The sequence below is a fragment of the Micromys minutus genome (genome assembly GCF_963924665.1).
Source record: "Micromys minutus genome assembly, chromosome: 1".
NCBI lineage: Eukaryota > Metazoa > Chordata > Mammalia > Rodentia > Muridae > Micromys > Micromys minutus.
The window spans coordinates 169,974,516-169,993,508 of record NC_137969.1 but is presented as its reverse complement, the minus strand read 5'-3'; the positions used below and the strand labels follow the sequence as shown (position 1 = coordinate 169,993,508).

General features: G+C 41.0%; 1 protein-coding gene across 1 annotated transcript in view; it reads right to left on the bottom strand.

The window, feature by feature from the left end:
• Window positions 1-18,091, bottom strand: part of NOL10 (nucleolar protein 10) — a 77,259-nt gene extending 59,168 nt beyond the window's left edge. Inside the window, exons 1-9 of the mRNA XM_080920813.1 lie at window positions 17,945-18,091; window positions 15,927-15,972; window positions 13,677-13,775; window positions 9,871-9,948; window positions 8,370-8,407; window positions 7,056-7,192; window positions 6,289-6,354; window positions 4,383-4,443; window positions 3,103-3,188 (exon numbers count right to left, since the gene is read on the bottom strand). Coding sequence (XP_080776939.1) covers window positions 3,103-3,188; window positions 4,383-4,443; window positions 6,289-6,354; window positions 7,056-7,192; window positions 8,370-8,407; window positions 9,871-9,948; window positions 13,677-13,775; window positions 15,927-15,972; window positions 17,945-18,010 — 677 coding nt within the window. The 5' untranslated portion in view covers window positions 18,011-18,091. The remainder of the gene's footprint in view (window positions 1-3,102; window positions 3,189-4,382; window positions 4,444-6,288; window positions 6,355-7,055; window positions 7,193-8,369; window positions 8,408-9,870; window positions 9,949-13,676; window positions 13,776-15,926; window positions 15,973-17,944) is intronic.
• Between the last annotated feature and the right edge of the window lie 902 nt (window positions 18,092-18,993).

The following is an 18,993-nucleotide window of genomic DNA, read 5'->3' as shown; positions in this document are numbered from 1 at the left end:
TTTCTTTTACAAAACACATCAAATTAAAGTACCTAACAAAACATCGCTTTCTGTACATAAAGAACTCACCAAAGTCTCTGGTAAATACAAAAGTACTAGGGTAGGGACTGGGTGGTGTGATCCCAGTACATAGGAAGAAAAGCATTAGGAGTTGAAGGCCATTCTCAGCCAGCCAGTGACTTTGAGGGCAGCCTGAAGCTTATGCTGATTTAAGAAGGAAAAAGAAAATCACTTAAGCATCAGGTAGCTTTAGTTAACGGCTACCTCTGTTCTTTCTAATAACAACAAACTGGAGTGGTGTCTGTGTGCCTACTATGAACCAGATACTCAGGAGACTCCCTTAAACCCAAGAGTTATAGCCCACACAGCCAGGGGAGAGCCTAGCTCAAAGAACGAATGGGCTAGAGAGGACTCAGTCGGGCCAGCCATGAGGCACTTGCTCTCAAGCCTGAAAACTGGACCCACAGGTAGATGGAAAGATGAGACTTCTCAAAGTTGTGCTCTGACCTCTGCATACATGAAGGTGCCCTGCCCATGAAAGACAATCAATTGATCAAACAAACAAATGTAATACACTGAAAAGAAAGGGAAAGGAGGAAAGAATGGTGAGGACCTGCTAGGGAGGTGCCTTAGCTGAGGACAGGGAGACAGTGTCCACTCAGTAAGGTGGTAGACGCTTACATTTGCTTATACTACATGTTAATATATTAGGTTTTCTATAACACAATTTAGCACGAACCCTAGAAACTCAGGTTCTAAATGCTTGGGAACACTGAACTGCAAACACTGAATATGCTCCTGGAGGCTCTGGTTGGCCAAATTCTGCTACAAAGCACATGGGCTTCTGCTATTTTCTGTTTCAGAAACTGCTTAGCATCTTTTGTTATACTAAATATAATTATTTTCAAGATATTTTATTACAATGCTAAAAATCCCTTACCTCAAAAGAACAAAAAAATTCAGTTCAAAATGTAAATCAATTTTCGTTTAGTATTTCAACCAGATACATACAGTGGTGCACACCTTTAATGTCAGAATTTAGCAGGCAGTGGCAGGCGATCTCCCAGCTCAAGGCCAGCCTGATCTACACAATGAGGATGACCAAGGATACACAGTAACACTGTCTTGAAAAAAATCATAAACAAAAACAAAGTACTCCCATATTTCTAAAGACCAAGTTACGGTGGCCTTTTCTGTACTTTTCCTTATACTGTAGTATTGCATCTCCTATAGCCGCTGCACTTGAAACAACCTTAAGATTTCTTATCAGTGACTCCTACATTCTGTTTGCTTTAAAATAAAACAAAATAGTGTGAACACACCCAGGAGTGTACCGGGAGGTCAGAGAACTCTGTGAAGCCGGTCTTCTCTTTCACCTCTGGGGGCTCCAGAGACTGAACTCAAATCATCCAAACACTCAGCAGGCAGAAGCGGGTAGAATTTGTGATATGAGGCCAGCACAGTGTACACAGAGTTCTAGGCCAGGCAGGGCTGGAGTGAGACTGTTTCCACAGAAAGAAAAAAACAAGAAACGACAACAAAAAAAAGAGAAACAACGCCAAGATGTGACGCTAAGGGCACAGTGAACACAAAGCACACATCTCGGCATAATTCAAAGACAAATCAATGCTTAGGAGAGAAAATTAACCTCTCTGCTTTTATGGAATGAGTGAATATCTTTAACATAACGATTATTCTTAGCATTATTTTCTTAGTACTAAATATACTAATTTTTTTTTTTTTTAATGCTGATGGTTAAAACAATATGGCAACGGAAGAGCTGGCTCTGAGGGGAAAGCACAAACTGCTCTGAGGGGAAGCAGAATTTGGTTCTCAGCACCCACACTGGGCTGCTCACAACTGCTTGCAACTCAAGCTCTGCCTCTAGGAAGCAGTGCCCTCCTCTGGCCTTTTTAGGCACCCAACTCATGCACAAGCATGCACCTTATACAACAACAAAAAAACTTAAATGTTCTCTACTCCATGTCATAATTAATGAAGGTGATTATCATTTTAAAATAAACCCCAATAGTAATCAAGAAAAATAAATGTTTCCATTGGCACTTTAAATGTAACAGTTTAAAACAAACACAAGTTATTTCTTAACACAGAGGAAGATTTATATACTGGAAAGATATATCTTTCTAATTCTGTCATTCTTTGTTTTATACTGAGTTGTTTGCTACTGTGGCACTGAGGACTGACCCTGAGCCTTGCATTCTCCACAGGCACGCTTCTGCTGAGCTGCATCAGCTAACTGAGTTAAAGATGCTCCATAGAAACATCTTTTCAAAGGAGTTATGAATTCCCATCCTAAAGGAAATCATACAGAACTCTGCAATAATTAAGAGGGCCCTCAGTGTTATTAGAGCCTGTCACATAAGACGCTTCACCCTCCCACATGGCATCAATGGATGGTGTGCAAACTCCCTCTGAGGTGCACATGGATTACTGAAGAAGCAGTGGATATTAAAAGCCCAGAGAAAGGCTTTTCTGAACTGACGGCAACAGATAAGCCTGGAGCAAAGACCTGCCTGAGGGTGGTCTGCCTATTCATCCTACAGCAAATACCTGGGCAGTGGTACCAACCTGTGCCAGCCCACACTGGTAAGTGAATGAGAAAGACACTTTCTTCTTACCTAATTCAAGCTGCTACCTCCTGTATAACAAGTCTTTTTTTTTTCCTCTCTCCAAGTATGTACTACTCTCTAATTGTTCTAACTGTAGAAATGTGACCAAAAAAACAAAAGAGCAAAAAATCAAAAAAGCCAAGAAGACAAGACAAGAGAAAAAACCCTTGCTTCCTTAGCATTCAAAGCACACCTTCTCACCTGCTAAGAGTAATGGGCCCTGCACAGTCACCAATCTTGTGGGACTGAAAACTAAAAAAAAAAAAAAAAAAAAAAAAACCACCCTGCTCTGAGCAGTACTGGAGAGAGGGAATCTTGGCTTGCCCACCAGCTTTATAGGACAACAATCCCAGACACCAGTTTCAGATGTGAGTCACAAAGATTTTCATCCTCTGGCAATTAATTTCATACTGACATGCTGACCTAAATCTGAAGGCTGGTTGACAATTGACTGAAATTGATTGCCACTTACTCTGAATCCGCTGTGACACTATTTAACGCACAGTCTAACATGCCAACTCTTTTTCTTACTCTTGGATCCCAGCATTCCACTCGACCCTGAACAGAGAAAAAATACAGTTAAGTAAAAGCTGCAACTAGAAAACTTGTGAACATTTACCAAAAATAAGATTTACTACTACTAGTTCCATGCAGAATCAAAGCTTAGCTTTTAACCTGTAATCCTGGCAGAGTCGGTATTTCACAAGGTAACTTACTTTTATAACTAAGAAAAACAAAAAAGTACCAACTATACACGTGACCCTTAAACTGGCTCCTATGGGAGGAAGGAGCAATAAAGACATTTATATTTTATAAAAGAGGCCTGTCCCTGGCTGTCCTGGAACTCAATTCTGTACACCAGGCTGGCCTTACACTCAAGAGAGATCTGCCTGCCTCTGCCTCCTAAGGTGGGATTCAAGGCATGCTTCACCATTCCTAGTGCCTAGCTTTTTTTTTTTTTGAGACAAAGACTTTTATAGCCATGATCAGTTATCACTCACTATATAGACAAGGCCACCCTTCAGCTTCTAACTCTCTAACACCTACTCCCAATTGTTGGGATATGGTTTACCATTCTCAGCTTGAGTCCTTGTTTTTAAATCTTATATTTCAAATATTTAGGCATGAAATGTCATAATGTTCATGATTTACTTTCAAATGGCTCAGAAAAATCTTTAAAAAAATTTTTTAAAGGAATGTGTGGAATGCAATCACTGAACTATTTTCAACATGCCTAAAGGAGCAATTTTCTTAAATACATTAAAAGCTAAAGATTGATTAATAAATTGGTTTGACTGATTATCTGACTGGCTTACAGATTTAGACACAGATAGGGACCAAACCTAGGTCTCATAATGCTAGGCAGGTCTCTATTTTAAACTACATATATATGTATGTCTGTATATAGGAACGAGTCTGTGGGTGGTGGACACCAAATTCAAGTCCTCTATAAGAGCAATAATACACTTGTAACTGCTGAGTCACTCCAATCTCCAGAAAATATTTTTTGAAATGAAAAATAGCTCACTGGGTAAGAAGACTGGCTGCCAAGCCTGACAACCTCTGTGCAATCCCCAGGACTCACACCGAATCAACTACAATAAGTTGTTTTTTTTATCCCTATAAGCACAGTAGCACATGTGGAATACACACACACACACACACATTGAATAATGTAACAAGCAAATGACATTCTAAGGAAAACTGAACTGTAAACAGATGAAACGTGTTTCAGTGTGAGCACGCACTAACCTCTATTGTTCCTGTGGCGAACAAGCCATGCACTGCATTTATGTCACAAACATTGTTCTCCCTAAACAGTAATGCAAACACAGGGAAAGTGTTAAGGAGCATCTAGTTCAGGGGAAGAGGCACTTAATGAACACTCTAAGTCTGTAGTGCATCATAATCCTGTGGAGAGAAACATGCAGACTCTTACCCACAAATGAAATGCATTGAGACATGGGTGAGCTAAAGGCTTGGCTCAGAGATATAGAGCCCCGATACCCCCAGGGTGACACTACCTGCTGGATACCAGACAAGAGAGGCCCTGCTTCTGAAATACTATTCCACCACAAGAAAAAAGGCCCTTCTATTTTCTTCCAAGGCAAGGCAGCATTCTTAAGAACACAGGCCAACACTATGGCAATCTCAAGACCTGGATGTGCAAACAAAGCCTCATTTCTTATTCGTTGGAGTGAATTTTGACCTACCTCAATGGGTAATGTGAGGATTAAATCAAAGAACAAAATGCTCCAGTCCAGAGTACCAAGGATATGTAATAAATAACAGGTTATGAACAAATTTAAGTAGCTGAAGAGCAGGTAATTTTTCATTAGGAAATAATGTATTATGAAGTTACAAGTTTTAAACATAAAAGTATTTTAAACCAGGGCAGAACAAAACCATCTCGCCAGCTTGGGGTTTTTAACCACTCCATGTTCTCCTTTCAGAATCCTCTCATAGAGAAAAGGAAGTTAGTAAACTCTGTATGTACAGATGGGCAGCCAAGCTGCAGGGCCCTGGACAAGCCACCTACCCCAGTGCAGTTGCCCCCGTGCATGGGAACAGTGCGGGCCCTGGCAGAACCTGCTGTCACTGTTAGCTGACACAGGTAGAGGGCGTCCACTCATCTGCGCATGTGACGGTAGGGTGGCTCCTGAAGAACTTCTTTTTGAATAAAAGTGCACCTGAGCATAGTAGCACTGGCTGTCATCTCAGTACTGTGGAGGCAGAGACAGGAGGACTAACGCAAGCTGGAGACCAGCTGGTCTATATTAAATGCTAGGCCACACAGGGGGTGAGACACTGAAACACTGTCTCAAAAGGAACCAGAAAGCAAAATACATGCAAAAGAGCAAGTATAAAACTATAAAATTACCAAAAAGGCTTTTTTTAAAAAAAAAAAAAAAAAAAGAAAAGAAAAGGTAGCTTTGAATGTGTAGCAAAAGGAAAAAGCAAAAGCAACTAAAAATTTGTATGTTTACTAATAAAAACATCAAGAATAAAATTTTTTAAATTTCTACAAATTGAGTGTGGCAGTATATACCTTTAAGCTCAGCACTTGGGAGGGAGACTCAGGCTGATCTCTTGGCATTCAAGACCAGCCTAGTCTATACAGTGAGTTATATAGGACAGCCAGAGCTACACATGAAGAGACCCTGTCTCAAAAATCCAATTCACTAGAAAAAAGTAACACAAAACAAATCATAGATGAAAACTTAATACTAAAAGTAAAAATAATAAACTGAGTTTTAAAAAATTGGTTCAAAGTTTTGTTATTGTAGTTTTAAGACAGGGTCTCTGTATAAAATACTGGCTGGCCTGGTCTCTATTGCCCTGGCTTGCCTGAAACTTGCTATATACACCAGGCTGGTCTTGAACTCAGAGATCCCAATTCTGCCTCCTGAGTACTGGGATTAAATTACAAGTCTTCTTATATAAGAACTTAAACTTTTAAGAAATCATAGGGCCAGGTGGTGGAAAAGAAAAGAAACTGAACAATGCCTTCAGTTCTAATTAAGAACATAGTTAATAATAGTCTTTTAAATGACTGCCCAGGATGCTGGTTTAATCCAACTAGGTCATTTGATAACAACACGAGCCTCTGGCTCCATCTCCTGGGCAAAACGTGTAGCATTAGAACTTAAGTACTCACGCGGCGTCAGTCTGGAGAGGATTCAGGTACCGCCCTTGTTCTAAGTTTAATCTATAAACTTCAGAGCTGCAACGGACAAAGAGAACCTGGTGAACTACAAACACTTTCCTGGGAGGAAGTATAGACTTCAGAAGCTCATGCACAGCTCTCACAAGCCCTCACTTCTCTTTGAAAAGCTGATAAAAGCTTACTCTCTCTCTATATATATATATACACTTTGTTCAGAATTTGCCACATCTCAGTGGTTAAGCCCAAGTTCAGTTCTCAGCCCTCTCAGACTGCTCATAACCATCTGTAACCCAAGCTCCAAGGGATCTCCTTCCACAGTCCAGCAGTACAGTGACTGGCTGCACTGCCATGCGGAGGATCTGAACTCAGGTCCTCATGCTTGCAGAAAAGAATTTCACCCACTGAGGCACATCCCCAGTCCCCTAAGTAGGTTTTAACCCATGTCTACAACTACATATGCCATAAGTGACAAAATGGCCCAGAGACATTCATCACCGATACTGAACAAGACAAAAAAAAATTATAATACCACCCTCTAGAAACTACTTATCAACACATAGGCTATTATATATATATATATATATAAATATGCATGTAAATTAGTGCTAATCCCTTTTTCTAAGATTGATTCCCTTTCACAGTAAAGATACATCAGTTTCTCTATTAAGGACACGAAGTGGATAAAGTCTACAAGTAATCTAAGAAGAGAAGCCAGCTAGCTGTGTGGGAGAAGACAGCAAAACTAATCTGATCAGTACCTTGCACCAACGAAGTACAAGTCACAGGACGGATAGTGGTAAGAGAAGTCTCTGCCGAACTTGGGAATTCTGGTTTTGTAGTAAAAGCCTGATTGTGAGTGAAATTCAATGTATCTGTCGTTATGTAAGAAGACAATCTGAAAAGGAAACAATCAAGGTTTGTTTGCTTAACTTTTGTCATTACTAAAACTACCCAAGCAAGAAAAACTCCTATCTCCCCCAATCACTCTGCACAAATATACAGATGTGTGTACATATGTACACATTTAGCATATGACAGGTGTTTGTGAAAAGCTAACATAGTATTTAAATGCAAACCTATCAATACTAGAAAAAATAAGTTATAATATCACCATACCAAAATCCTGGATAAGAAGTTATGACAGCTAAAAAGAACAATCTGTGCCTCATAGTTGGAGGAACTGAAGCCAGAAGGAAAAGCCACTTTAGGTACAAAGTTCAACTTTCTTCTAAGATGCATGTGACATTAAAAAGCTTGTTTTGTTGAAATCCTTTTAACTGGCGAATACTTAAGAGCACCACACACTTCCCATCACTCCAATTTTAAGTTGCAAAAGGGCTTCCCTAACAACTGAAACTACTGAAGATGACCACGAACAGTCAGACTGACAGATAGCATTAGGAAAAGTCAAGTCTATTCAGTTTTGCTCAGACCTACACCAGAGCACGCTACAACCTCTCACTGAGTTACAAGAACTGAACAAACTGTTAGCTTTCTTAGCTTGTATAAATAAGGAGATGAAGGCAAACATGCCTAGGCTAACATCAATAACCAGAACCACAGGTCGAGACCAGGTACCTAACAAAGGGTGACTGTTACTTTAGAATAAAAGTCAGGCCTGTGACACTGAGAACCAACTTGACGTTAGGTTAACCAAAAGTTCGCTCCCATTTTTTTTTTTAAAGATACCACACATCATATAGGTATTTGGTCAAAAGTCGACAGAAAATGACATATTATTACCTATTATTACAGTGATTTTTAATTTAATACTGGGAATATCATAAAATATTTATTAGAAAATAAGTTTCAGAGCTGGAGAGACAGTTCAGCAGTTAAGAGCACTTGCTCTTTCAGAGGACCTGGGTTCCGATCAGCAGCTTGTAATCACCTGGGGACCTGACGCTCCCTTCTGGCCTCCAAGGGCAACTGCACACACACACACACACGGCATTCACTGACATAGACACACGTGCATATAAATAAAAATGAAAAGTAAATTTACTTTTAAAAAGTAACTCCTCACTCAACTCTTGAGCACAGCAAGTACAAGCCAATGCTACAAAACATACCTTTGAGTAGTCATCTGATAAAACCTCAAAGGTGACAACTGAAAAATAACAGGAAAATGTAGTTATCAACCAGTGTTCTAACAAAACCACAAAGTTCACGTGAGGATTCTATTTGGTTTTAACTGGTGAATAGTCATACACAAAGGCTGACAGTCCTACCTTTCATACGACAGAAAGAACATTCTCACTAATACTAAGTGGAAAGTCATTACTTTTATCTAAGTTTTTTAAAATATAATTAAAGTAAATTTAGAATGATTCCTAAAACTTTTTGCCATAGGTTTTGCTGAAATGTTCTTAATAGTGTTTAAGACTTTCAAACACAAACTAAAGAGTAGCCTTTAAAATGCTGCTTTAAGAAGGGTCCCAGGCTGAGCGGTCACATGGTGGTGCAGGACTTCACTCCTAGCATTTGGAAGGCAGAGGAAGGAAGAGCTCTATGACTTTGAGGCCAGTCTGGTTTAGATGATGAGTTCTAAACCAGCCATGACTACAAAGAGAAACCCTGTCTCAAACAAACTGGAAGAAAACAGGCAACAGTGTTTTTTTTACTCTAAAAGAGCAGTTTTTAATGGCATACAAAGTCTCTGTTTTCTAGAAGTAAGGGTGAGACCAGAATGATATATATGCTGGTGATTCTGCACAGCACTGTATCCCATTAAATCTTTCCCAGTGATCCTAAACACTGGGCTAATGGATAAAATCTAAACCCTGCCATTTTAACTTGCTGTCTATAGAATTCTAGAAATGACCCCTGTGACCTTTACAGGCTGCAAGGTCCGTCTGGTGACAGTAAGGGTGGAGCCTGTGAGTTATTGATGCACTGTTCCCTGAGATGTTATCCTGTATGACAAAGAGGAAGATTTATTTAATCATATGAATCTCTTAAAAGAAGAGGTCTCTCAGAGCTGGAGATAGGACTCGGTGGCTAAAAGCTTTTGTTGCTCTTCCCGAAAACCCAGGTTCAAGTCCCAGCACCCACATACAGCTCACCACCTGTAACTCCAGTCCAAATGGAAAAGATGACCTTTTCTGGCCTGCTGTGGTATCAGGAACATGCATGGTGCACAGATAAATATGCAGGCAAAACACCCATACACATAAGATTTCAATTTTTAAAAAACGGGCTAAGAAAGAAGAGGATTTGAGATCTCTAGCTGGGGCAGAATGCTGGCAACCTTATAAAGCAAATGGGGTTCAGCTGAGACCCAGAAAGTAAGTAGACCCCACCATTCAATCCCACAGCCATAACATTTTTGAGGTTGGAAGCCTACTCTAGACCAGCCTTAAAGATGAGAGCCCACCTGGTCAACCCCCGAGGGCAGCTCTGTGCAGAGCCCAGAGCGTGGCCAATGCGGTTGCAGTCTGTAAAGTGCAGCACCATATTAAACTACTTAATCTACAGCAACCAAAACCTACTACACAGCCCACTCCCACTTTAAAGAGCAGTGCAATGGACAATTATGAAAAGCTATTTTTGAGCTCAGAGTTGGCCTCTTACCTTCAGAATCCAAGCACCTTTCAAACTTCAGGGATAACTGATAGGTGTCATAACACCGGACCCGAGGCTTATATGTTCCTATAAAAGAAAATTAGCATGATCCAAAACCAAAGGCTACACTTTATGAAGCCACACCCTATGCAACTGCTGCATGTCTTTTCTGTCCTGAGATAAGATAGTTATCCCCAAATCAAAGAAAGGGCCACACAAACATCCCAAAGGGGAGAACAAAGGGAAAACAAGCAAACCATAGAGAATGAAATATAAATACCTTAGAAGATTCACAGTAATCCAGTAAAAAAAGACAGAAAAAAACAGCTTGACAAGACAAAAAGATGCTTAATATTTGTGTCAGTAAAAGGGTTAAAACTTATTCATACACTAATGGATTCACCTTCCCTGACAATTTCCAATACATGTAAGGTATGTGACGGAAATTTACCTTGAAACTGTATTTCAACTTAACACCAATTGTGGACCACAGAAACCCAGCCACAAGCGTAACAGCTACAGGAAGAATGTTCGTTGCAACTTGTGCCACACACGGCCAAAGATTAAAAGCAAACAGGCTCCATTAATAGGGCCCTGTTTAAATAAACGGGTAACTCCCACCAGGAAGCACACGGCACACAAAGATGAGCAGAGTCACAGCATCAATAACAGGTTCCCAAAGTGTACTGTGCACTTGGTTCTCTTTCCCCTATGTGGGGTCCAGGGATCGAACTCAGTCTTCCCGGCAAGCACCTTTACCTACTGAGTCACCTCAGCAGCCCCCAAAATGATAAGGGAAGTGAGTTCAAAGACCAGAGATGAGGACTGCAACACAGTGCATATGATCCCAATTCTGTGACTAAATGCTGCATGGGGGTGGGCAGAGTAAGCGCAGACACAGCAACTATCTGGGGTGCTCACTTCTTATGTCACGTTCTAATGTTTGCATTCAATAAATGTACCATGCTTGCAACAAGAAAAAATAAATATCTTAAAAAACCAAAACAACATTATGAGAAACCAAACAAACAAAAGGAAATAGTTTTTGAGCATGAATCAAAACTTAGGATTTCATTTAAAAGAAAAAAAAAAAAGAAAAGTTTAAAAACAAAAACAAAAACAAAACCCAAACCAAAACAAAAATACTTAGCATGGTAATGCATGCCTATGACCCCAGCACGGGGAGGCTGAGGCAGAAGGCTCGTGAGCTCAGGCTAGAGAAGACATCCTGTTTCCCAAAGCAGCAGGACAGCAAGTCCTCAGAACAGCATGCAGAGTTTGAATCCACCGCTGGAAGATGGTATCTGTGTGGTGGGTCTTAGAAAAAACTACTAAGATAATGCAGCACTTTTTGTGGGTATCCATATATAGGCGAGAACAGGTACAAGATAAAGCAAGGCCTGTGACTGGGCAGTGAAAAAGAAAGGTGGGCTGAGAATTTTAGAGATGGGACAGAGAGTACAGAGGGGGAGAAAGAAAATAAGATGGAGGAAGAGAAAGATGACCCAGATCCCTGTGGCTTTAAATAGCCACAAGTAGCTATGAATATCTTATAAGGGATGGATTATTACAGGACAATTTGTCTTATCTAGGTGGGCAGTTTGTATCATCAATTGGCTCTGAGTTTATTGTGTGGATGTTTTAAAGGTGAAAATTTACTGATATAATCTGATTGACAAATTACAAGCCTCTAGAGTTTTGATATTACTAGGTTACAGGGATTTCTGACAGCTAACCATGAGATAGGCAGTCTCTGTGTGAGGCTAGTCATGGAGGCAACAGGACCTCTGGGGCCAGAGAGTAGCTGGCAGTAACGTGGCATGGTGCCTTTTTATATTTTTTCATTATTTAATGCAACAGTCTTTGCTTTGAATTTGAGTTTGTTTTTCCTTTGACTTCTGCATTGTCTACAGGGTTCACTTACATGATCTTGACTCTGGGTGTGGGGTGAAGAAATGTAGCAAAAACACACATCTGGATAAAATTAGCACCTGTTTCCACTTCCATCCCTACATATTAGTGAAGTCTAGCCAGGTCACTGAGGACAGACTTCCAGCTGAGCTATTGCTCGGTCACTAGAGCACGGCACTCTCCAAGTGCAGGATTTGGTCCCCAGCTCTGAAGAGAAGGAAAGGAGTGCATGACTCTGGCCTGACTCTAAACTAAATGCTTCCAAAAGAAACCAAGAGTCTGCTTAGCTCTGTGACAGATCACAGTTTGCACATGCCCTAGTCTGATTCTCATAGGTAATTGATCCCAGTCTTGCCTGAAACATCTCCAGGGACAAATTTTATCCAACTTGTTTTTAGCCACAAGTCCCAGAGCAGTGACAAACATGGTGGCAGTGGCAGAAGCCAGAGATGAAAGGACTAGGGCCACTGTCCTAAGTAGACAGAAGTGGATCCTAAATCCACTTCTGTGAGCTCCAAGGAAAGGGCCAGAGTGGAGGTAAACAAGAGGACCCTGCACCCAACCACATTTAAATTAAAAGCAATTACAATCAAAACTTCAGTTCAAGACTATCAATGTTCACATATTATTGATAAAAAGTGTTTTTAAGGTAAAAGTAAAACCTAGCTGGTGGTGGCACACGCCTTTAATCCCAACAATTGGAAGGCAGAGGCAGGTAAATCTTTGAGTCTGAGGCCAGCCTGGTCTATAGAGTGAGTGGGTCTTAGGACAGCCAGTGCTGCACAGACAAACCCTACCTCAAAAACAAAACAAAAACAAAAAGTAAAACCTAAGGATTCTAAGTAAGAAAGCAATTAATCTTGTCAGGAGTAGAGAAATGATTTCATTAAAAAGGTGTAATGCAACATCAAATCTCCCTTGCTAGGCATAGTGATACATTTTTTTCATCTCAGCACTTGGGAGGCAGAGGAAAGTGGACCTTTGAGTTCTAGGCCAGCCTGGTCTACACAGCCAATTCTAGGACAGCCAGGACTGCATAGTGTGAACCTATTTAAAACAAGCAATAACAAAACCCTCCCGCTTGATCTACCCTCTAGAGCACTGGACCCATCATTCAGTATCTCTGGATCTAGAAGAGCTAAATTAAAGGTCTAAGTTCTAGCACTCAATAACTATCCAAACATCTCAGGACTTCTCAACCCTCTTTCCCAGTTTCTCAAAATAAAAATAGAGGCTAAAGGGTTCACTGTTAAGAGACTGGCTGCTTTTCCAAAGGACCAGGGTTTGGTTCCCAGCACCCACATGATGGTTTACAACTGTGTGTAACTTCAGTTCCTGGGATCCAAAGCCCTCTTTTGGCTTTCTGGGCATAAGACATACATACACTGCACTTACATGATTCTGCTATACTCATACTTGAAAAAATAATAAATCTTACAAAAACCAACCCACAGGCTTAGAGATCTGGGCATTATTGGTTCTAAGACAGCCTTGTATTAATACAACACAAAGAGACTAGCTGAGTATATATGAAGCCATTAAAATGGAATGGAGCAAAATTTGGTATGAATGCACATGTCTGTAATCTCAGCACCTGGAAGTAGAGGCAGGGAGATTGTGAGGTCAGCCTAGAATACATAATGAGGCCAAATATTAAAAAGCTGTTATCTGTGACCTACTCTGTAAATTTATTTTTAAAAAAAATCAATGATAAACACAGTAAACTATTCAGTGCAGAATCTAGGTCAAAGATAAATGGTTGCTCAGTTAATTCTTCTGAGTATTTCTGTATGTCTGAAAATGTTTATAATGAAACACTGAGGTAAACAAAGGAGGCGAACTTTTCTTACCAGAGCACTTCCTGTTATAGAACACTTGCAAATTGTAACCACAAAGATGCTTACCAGTAGCTAGAATATACTGTCCATCTTTCGACACCTTGATAGTAGTACACACAGTAGGCATTTCAAAGTCCTGAATAAGTTCAATTCTCCTACGAACATCTACAAAGAGAGAGGGGGTAGAACGGAAACTAGTTCAACATGGGCATCAGGGGCAGAGCATGGGAGACAGGAACAGCAGGCAGCACTATACAACTCTAGTGATTAGAGTGCTAATGACTCCCAGCCCTGAGAATGACCCCAACACAGCCCACCAGCTTTCTTCTTAGCTCCTACCAATTAACAGTTTGGATCTGAATTCCCCCAGGGACCCAAGTGTCCAAAGGTCTGGTTCCTGGGCTCATGTTTTAACTGGGAGGCAGTAAAACTTTTGGCGAAGGGGTAGTGAGGTCTTAGCCACTAGAGTCATGTCCTATTTGCTCCATCTCCTCTTATTTCCTAGATGCTAAACAGTCAACAGCCCGTCCACCATGAGCTCTCATCACCATGTGCTGCCTCACCACAGGCCCCAAAGCAACAAAGCAAGTTCTACACAGACAAAAACCTCCAAAACCAAGAGGTAAAACAAAACATTCCTCCTCTTGAGTTATCTCAGGTACTCTGCTAATGTAATGGAAAACTGACTTTTTTTTCCTCACTTTTTAGAAAGAAAGAACACCTTCTTTAACTGAAAAGAAAAAGTCCACAATAATAATCAGAAGGAGTTTAAAGACTCCGGTCAAGGAGGAACACTAACCCATCATTAGTCACAACAAAAATCAGTGTTTTCACCTAAACATTTCTAGGTATAAGCCTCCAAAATCTTAGGCTTATCTAAGAAATTAGCATAGAGTTGATGTTTGTCTGTTAGCTCTGCATCTCTGTGGCCAAGAGTGTCCAGGCTAGAGGAAAACCTAGCATAGCCTCTGTGGACCACAGCACTAACTACTCTCAATAAATAAATAAATAAATAAATAAATGAATGAATGAATGAATGAATGAATAAATAAATAAATAAATAAATAAATAAATCTATCTTCCAGGGTAAGGATTCTTCTGATTGGTCACTACTGCGAACACAGCTTATCTATGACATGTTTATGCCTTGTGTATAAAACCCAAATATTAAGATTAGAGGAAGGCCCACGGGTATGGCTCAGTACTAGATAGCATGCTTAGCATGTGTGAAGCCCTGGGTTCAATCCCTGGTACCACAAAGAACAAAAAAGAAAAAAATCAAATACTGAACCACTTGAATTACTAGATACATATTAGTCCTGAGCAGGCCAGAAAAGTTTCTTCCCATAAATAACCTGAATCCATTTTGTTACACATGAGCACCCTGGAAGGGAAGCAGATAAAATTCCAGTCTGTAAGCTCCAAGCAGCATTTGTTTCCTCCTGAGTTAAAAATCTCACTTTCTACCTGACTTTTGTACTATATACAACCCATTTTTCCAAGAAGCTTGCCAAAAGATCTCAATCTCACAGCCAAAACCCCCTAGTGCTCTGTTTTTAGAGACTTGGCTAAAATCTGAAAACTACAGGAAGGTAAGCCTCCTTTCACTGCTTACAACCCCAACTGGAAAATGTTCAATGGGAATAAATTCATCAAAGCCAGTTACAAATGGATCTCATTGTTTACATCCAGACATTTTACACACAAATTTCTTCTGTTTATAAAGAAAAACGTTTACTGTCCCTCTATTGCAAGAGAGAGAGAGAGATTCAACTAACAGATAAACATTCTGACACACTAGGAACAAAGCAGTTATGGAACTGTTTTGAATGACAGTCTTCCTTGGGCCACCTTGCTGATGGTGGCAGTCTTGCAAGAGTCTGACCACTTTCATCTGAGCCATGTCTCAGGGTTGTTTGCAACTGAGAATTTTGACAGATGAGGTCACAGAAGGGCAGGCCTGTTCTCTGCCTGCTACCAAAGCAGTGGGCTTCCCACCTCTGGGCTCCTCCCTCAAACGCAGACCCACTGTGTTCAGGCCTCATCTGAGCCTTACTGAAGCCCTCCCAAGGGACTCAAGGGGCAACTGGGATAAACATGCTTATGATACTGTCATGAGCACTAAAGTCTGTGCCTCTGCCATCCTTGAAGAGGGGGAGGCTACCGCATTAACTTGAAAGGGAGATTCCACACCACAAGAACAGTAACCAACAATGTCAAAGAGAAGGCAAAGAGCTTATTTCCCACACTTGAGAGCCAGAGAGCTGAGGACTGTCCCACAGGTAGCTGACAGGCTGGAACACCCTGCATACTCACCGACATCCTTCTTCTGCAGTGCTCTCTTCTTCCTGTCAGAAAGCCACTACAAGAAAACAGACAGTAGGCTTTAAAACATATCTAAAGTATCTTCTACTTGCAAAATAATGTCCATTTTACAAAATGTAAGCTTACAGGAATAGAATGGAAAGTGGGACTATTCTATAATCTTAACTCCATGATAACATACATTCTGGATTTTTACTTAATTTTTTTTTAATGTATATAAGTGATCTATCTGATGCAGAAGAGGGCATCAGATTCCAGTATAGATAGTTGCGAGACACTATGTGGTTGCTGGGAATTGAACTCAGGATCTCTGGAAGAACACAAAGTAATCTTAACCCCTGAGCCATCTTCCCAGATTTTTTTAAGACCTATTTATTTTATATATGTGAGTACACTGTTGCTGTCTTCAGACACACCAGAAGCATCAGATCCTATTACAGATGGTTGTGAACCACATGTGGTTGCTGGAACTTGAACACAGAAGAATTAGAAGATCTGGAAGAGCAGTCAGTGCTCTATGTGCTGAGCTATCTCTCCAGCCCTCATATTCTGAATTTTTTAAAATTTACATATACTAAACAATTTTTTAAAAAAACCATCTGTTTTACAAAGCATTAAACTAATTCTCTTAAGCTAAGAGAATGCAAATTCTCAGAATGATGGGTTTTAATTTCTATATGGAGTGAGTGCCTCCAATGTGCACGCATGTTTCTGTGTTAAGACAGAGTCACACTATGTAGTAGGTCTGTAGCCCAGGCTGAACACAAGTTCACAATCATCCTGTCTCAGCTTTCCAAGCACGGGGATTATAAATGTGTCTCTTTGCCAGCCAAATATATTTCTTACAAAGACTAGGAATAGACAAATGATGGGCCTAACAGCCGACCCTGGATAAGAAATGGTTTTAACAGCACATTCACTAAAAGCCAATTTTGTTTTATAGCAACAGTTGAATGAACAGCAATGATAAAGCACCTGTCAGTGATAGTGACACTGAGTGACAGGTTTCTACAGGGACAATTTTGCTTTCCAGAGGGCTTATGACAATTAAGTTTTAGTCTGTCATCACAATTGGTAGGTATAATCCTAGTATCTTGTAGGTATGGGCCAGGGATTCTGGCAAACTTTATATATAAAACAGCAGCAACAAGAAACTGTCCAGTGTAAAAATGTCAATAAAATTGAGGTTAAACACCCCCCTCAAATGGAAAAAAAATATTTCTAAAAGAATAAAAAGCCAATGTACTATTCTTACTAGTCATGGCAAAATAATCTTTAGAAGTCTCTAGACATGCAGACTCACCTCTCCAGACCCTAAGTATACACTGAGGCAGTCTGCATCTGGAACAGAATGATATTTTGTTTTGAAGAGCCACCTAGGGGTGGGCCACAGTTTTCCTCCTCTCTGCAGTGAATGCCTTACAGTCTGTGACCATATTGTTATGACTGTTATTTCAGGTAATAATGTTTCAAAGGATGTGAGAGTAGTTTATAGACAGCCTGTTCTTACACATGAACCTAATACAGGCAAAACAAAGGTGTTGTCTTAGGGTTTGTATGCTGTGAGAAAATACCAAACCAAACGCATTTTGGAGAGGAAAGAGTTTATCTCATCCACACTTCTACATCACGGCCCATCACTGAGGGAACTCAAGGCAGAAATTCCAACAGGGCAGGAATCTGGAGGCAGGTGCTGATGCAAAGGCCATGGAGCAGTACTGTTTACTGGTCTGCTCGGCTTGCTTTCTTCTAGAACCCAGGGCCATTAGCCCAGGAGTGGTGCCACCCACCACAGGCTGAGCCCTTCCCCATCAAACACTAATTAAGAAAATGTCCGACAGCCAGATCTTATGGGGCATTATCTCAATTGAGGTTCCCTCCTTTCAGTTAACTCTAGCTTGTGTCAAGTTGGCATAAAGCTAGCCAGCACAGTCAGCGAATGATAAATTAGAGAGATATATCATTAGGGCTAGGAGAGGAGCAGCGGCAGCGAGGGGATGAGGACTCACCTCAGGGAGAGACTTGCCGCAGCTAAGGCTGTAAATCTTCACTTCGTTGAGGCTGGAGACCTGCATCGCGGCGCGGTGCAGCCGGAGCCCTGCACGCAGCCACAGAACGCCTGCCCACCCGAATACTCCAGCATCCGAATCCCAGGCGGACCGGCACAACGTGCAGGAACTGGCGCGAGCTGATGACGCACTTCCTGACTCCGGAAGTGCGCTTCACTTGGACGCCCCAGCGCGGAAGCACTAGAGACGATTCGAGCGGGTCCGGAGAGATGTGCAGTTGCTCTGGGGTTGGAAAAAGCGAAAGTGAAAAGAAAAATCGTACGAGAAAGCATGAGATGGGGAAGTGAGTTTGAACCTGATATCGTTTGAGACTAGAATGTGACAGTTATAACCACTTAGCATTTTTAGAAATTTCTTAAATTGTACTGCTCTTTCAGTACAGACTACCTCTGTTGTCCACGTCTGAGGACTCGGGATGATTTATAACAGCAGAGGCTGTCTGATAGAGAGCCAGTCTCCAGTTTTTCTCTCTATCCTCTTCCAAACACATTATGAAAAGACGAATCTGAGAAAAAGAGAATGAATGGTTAAGTAATGCTTTCTCCAAAGTCATGTGAAACCACTATCAAATCCTGGCTTCAGTTGAGAATCTTTGGTAGGCATGCTCTCATATCCAAGGTCCCCTGAAGCCCTCTCGTCCGCGGTCGGATGCTTTTATCTTCATTTGCCCTTGGGCCATGGCACACTAGTTCCTGTTGAGTTTGCGAAGGCTTGTGGCCTTTTCTTCTGAGCGAAGCAGATCAGCTACAGGACTTTCCTGTGCTGCTTCTCCATCAAAGTAGTGTTGGCACATGCACTGGACTTCTAGTTCTTAAGATGGAGCCATATAGACATCACTCAGACCATCTCGTGCTGCAGTTGCAGGTCCCTATCAGCCCCTTAAAGTTCAAACAGCTGCTTCACCTCCTTTCTGGGACCACTGAGCTTTCCTCTGGGAGCAACCATACATGTGCTCGAGAATTGTTGACTTAGGTGATTGAGACAGAGTA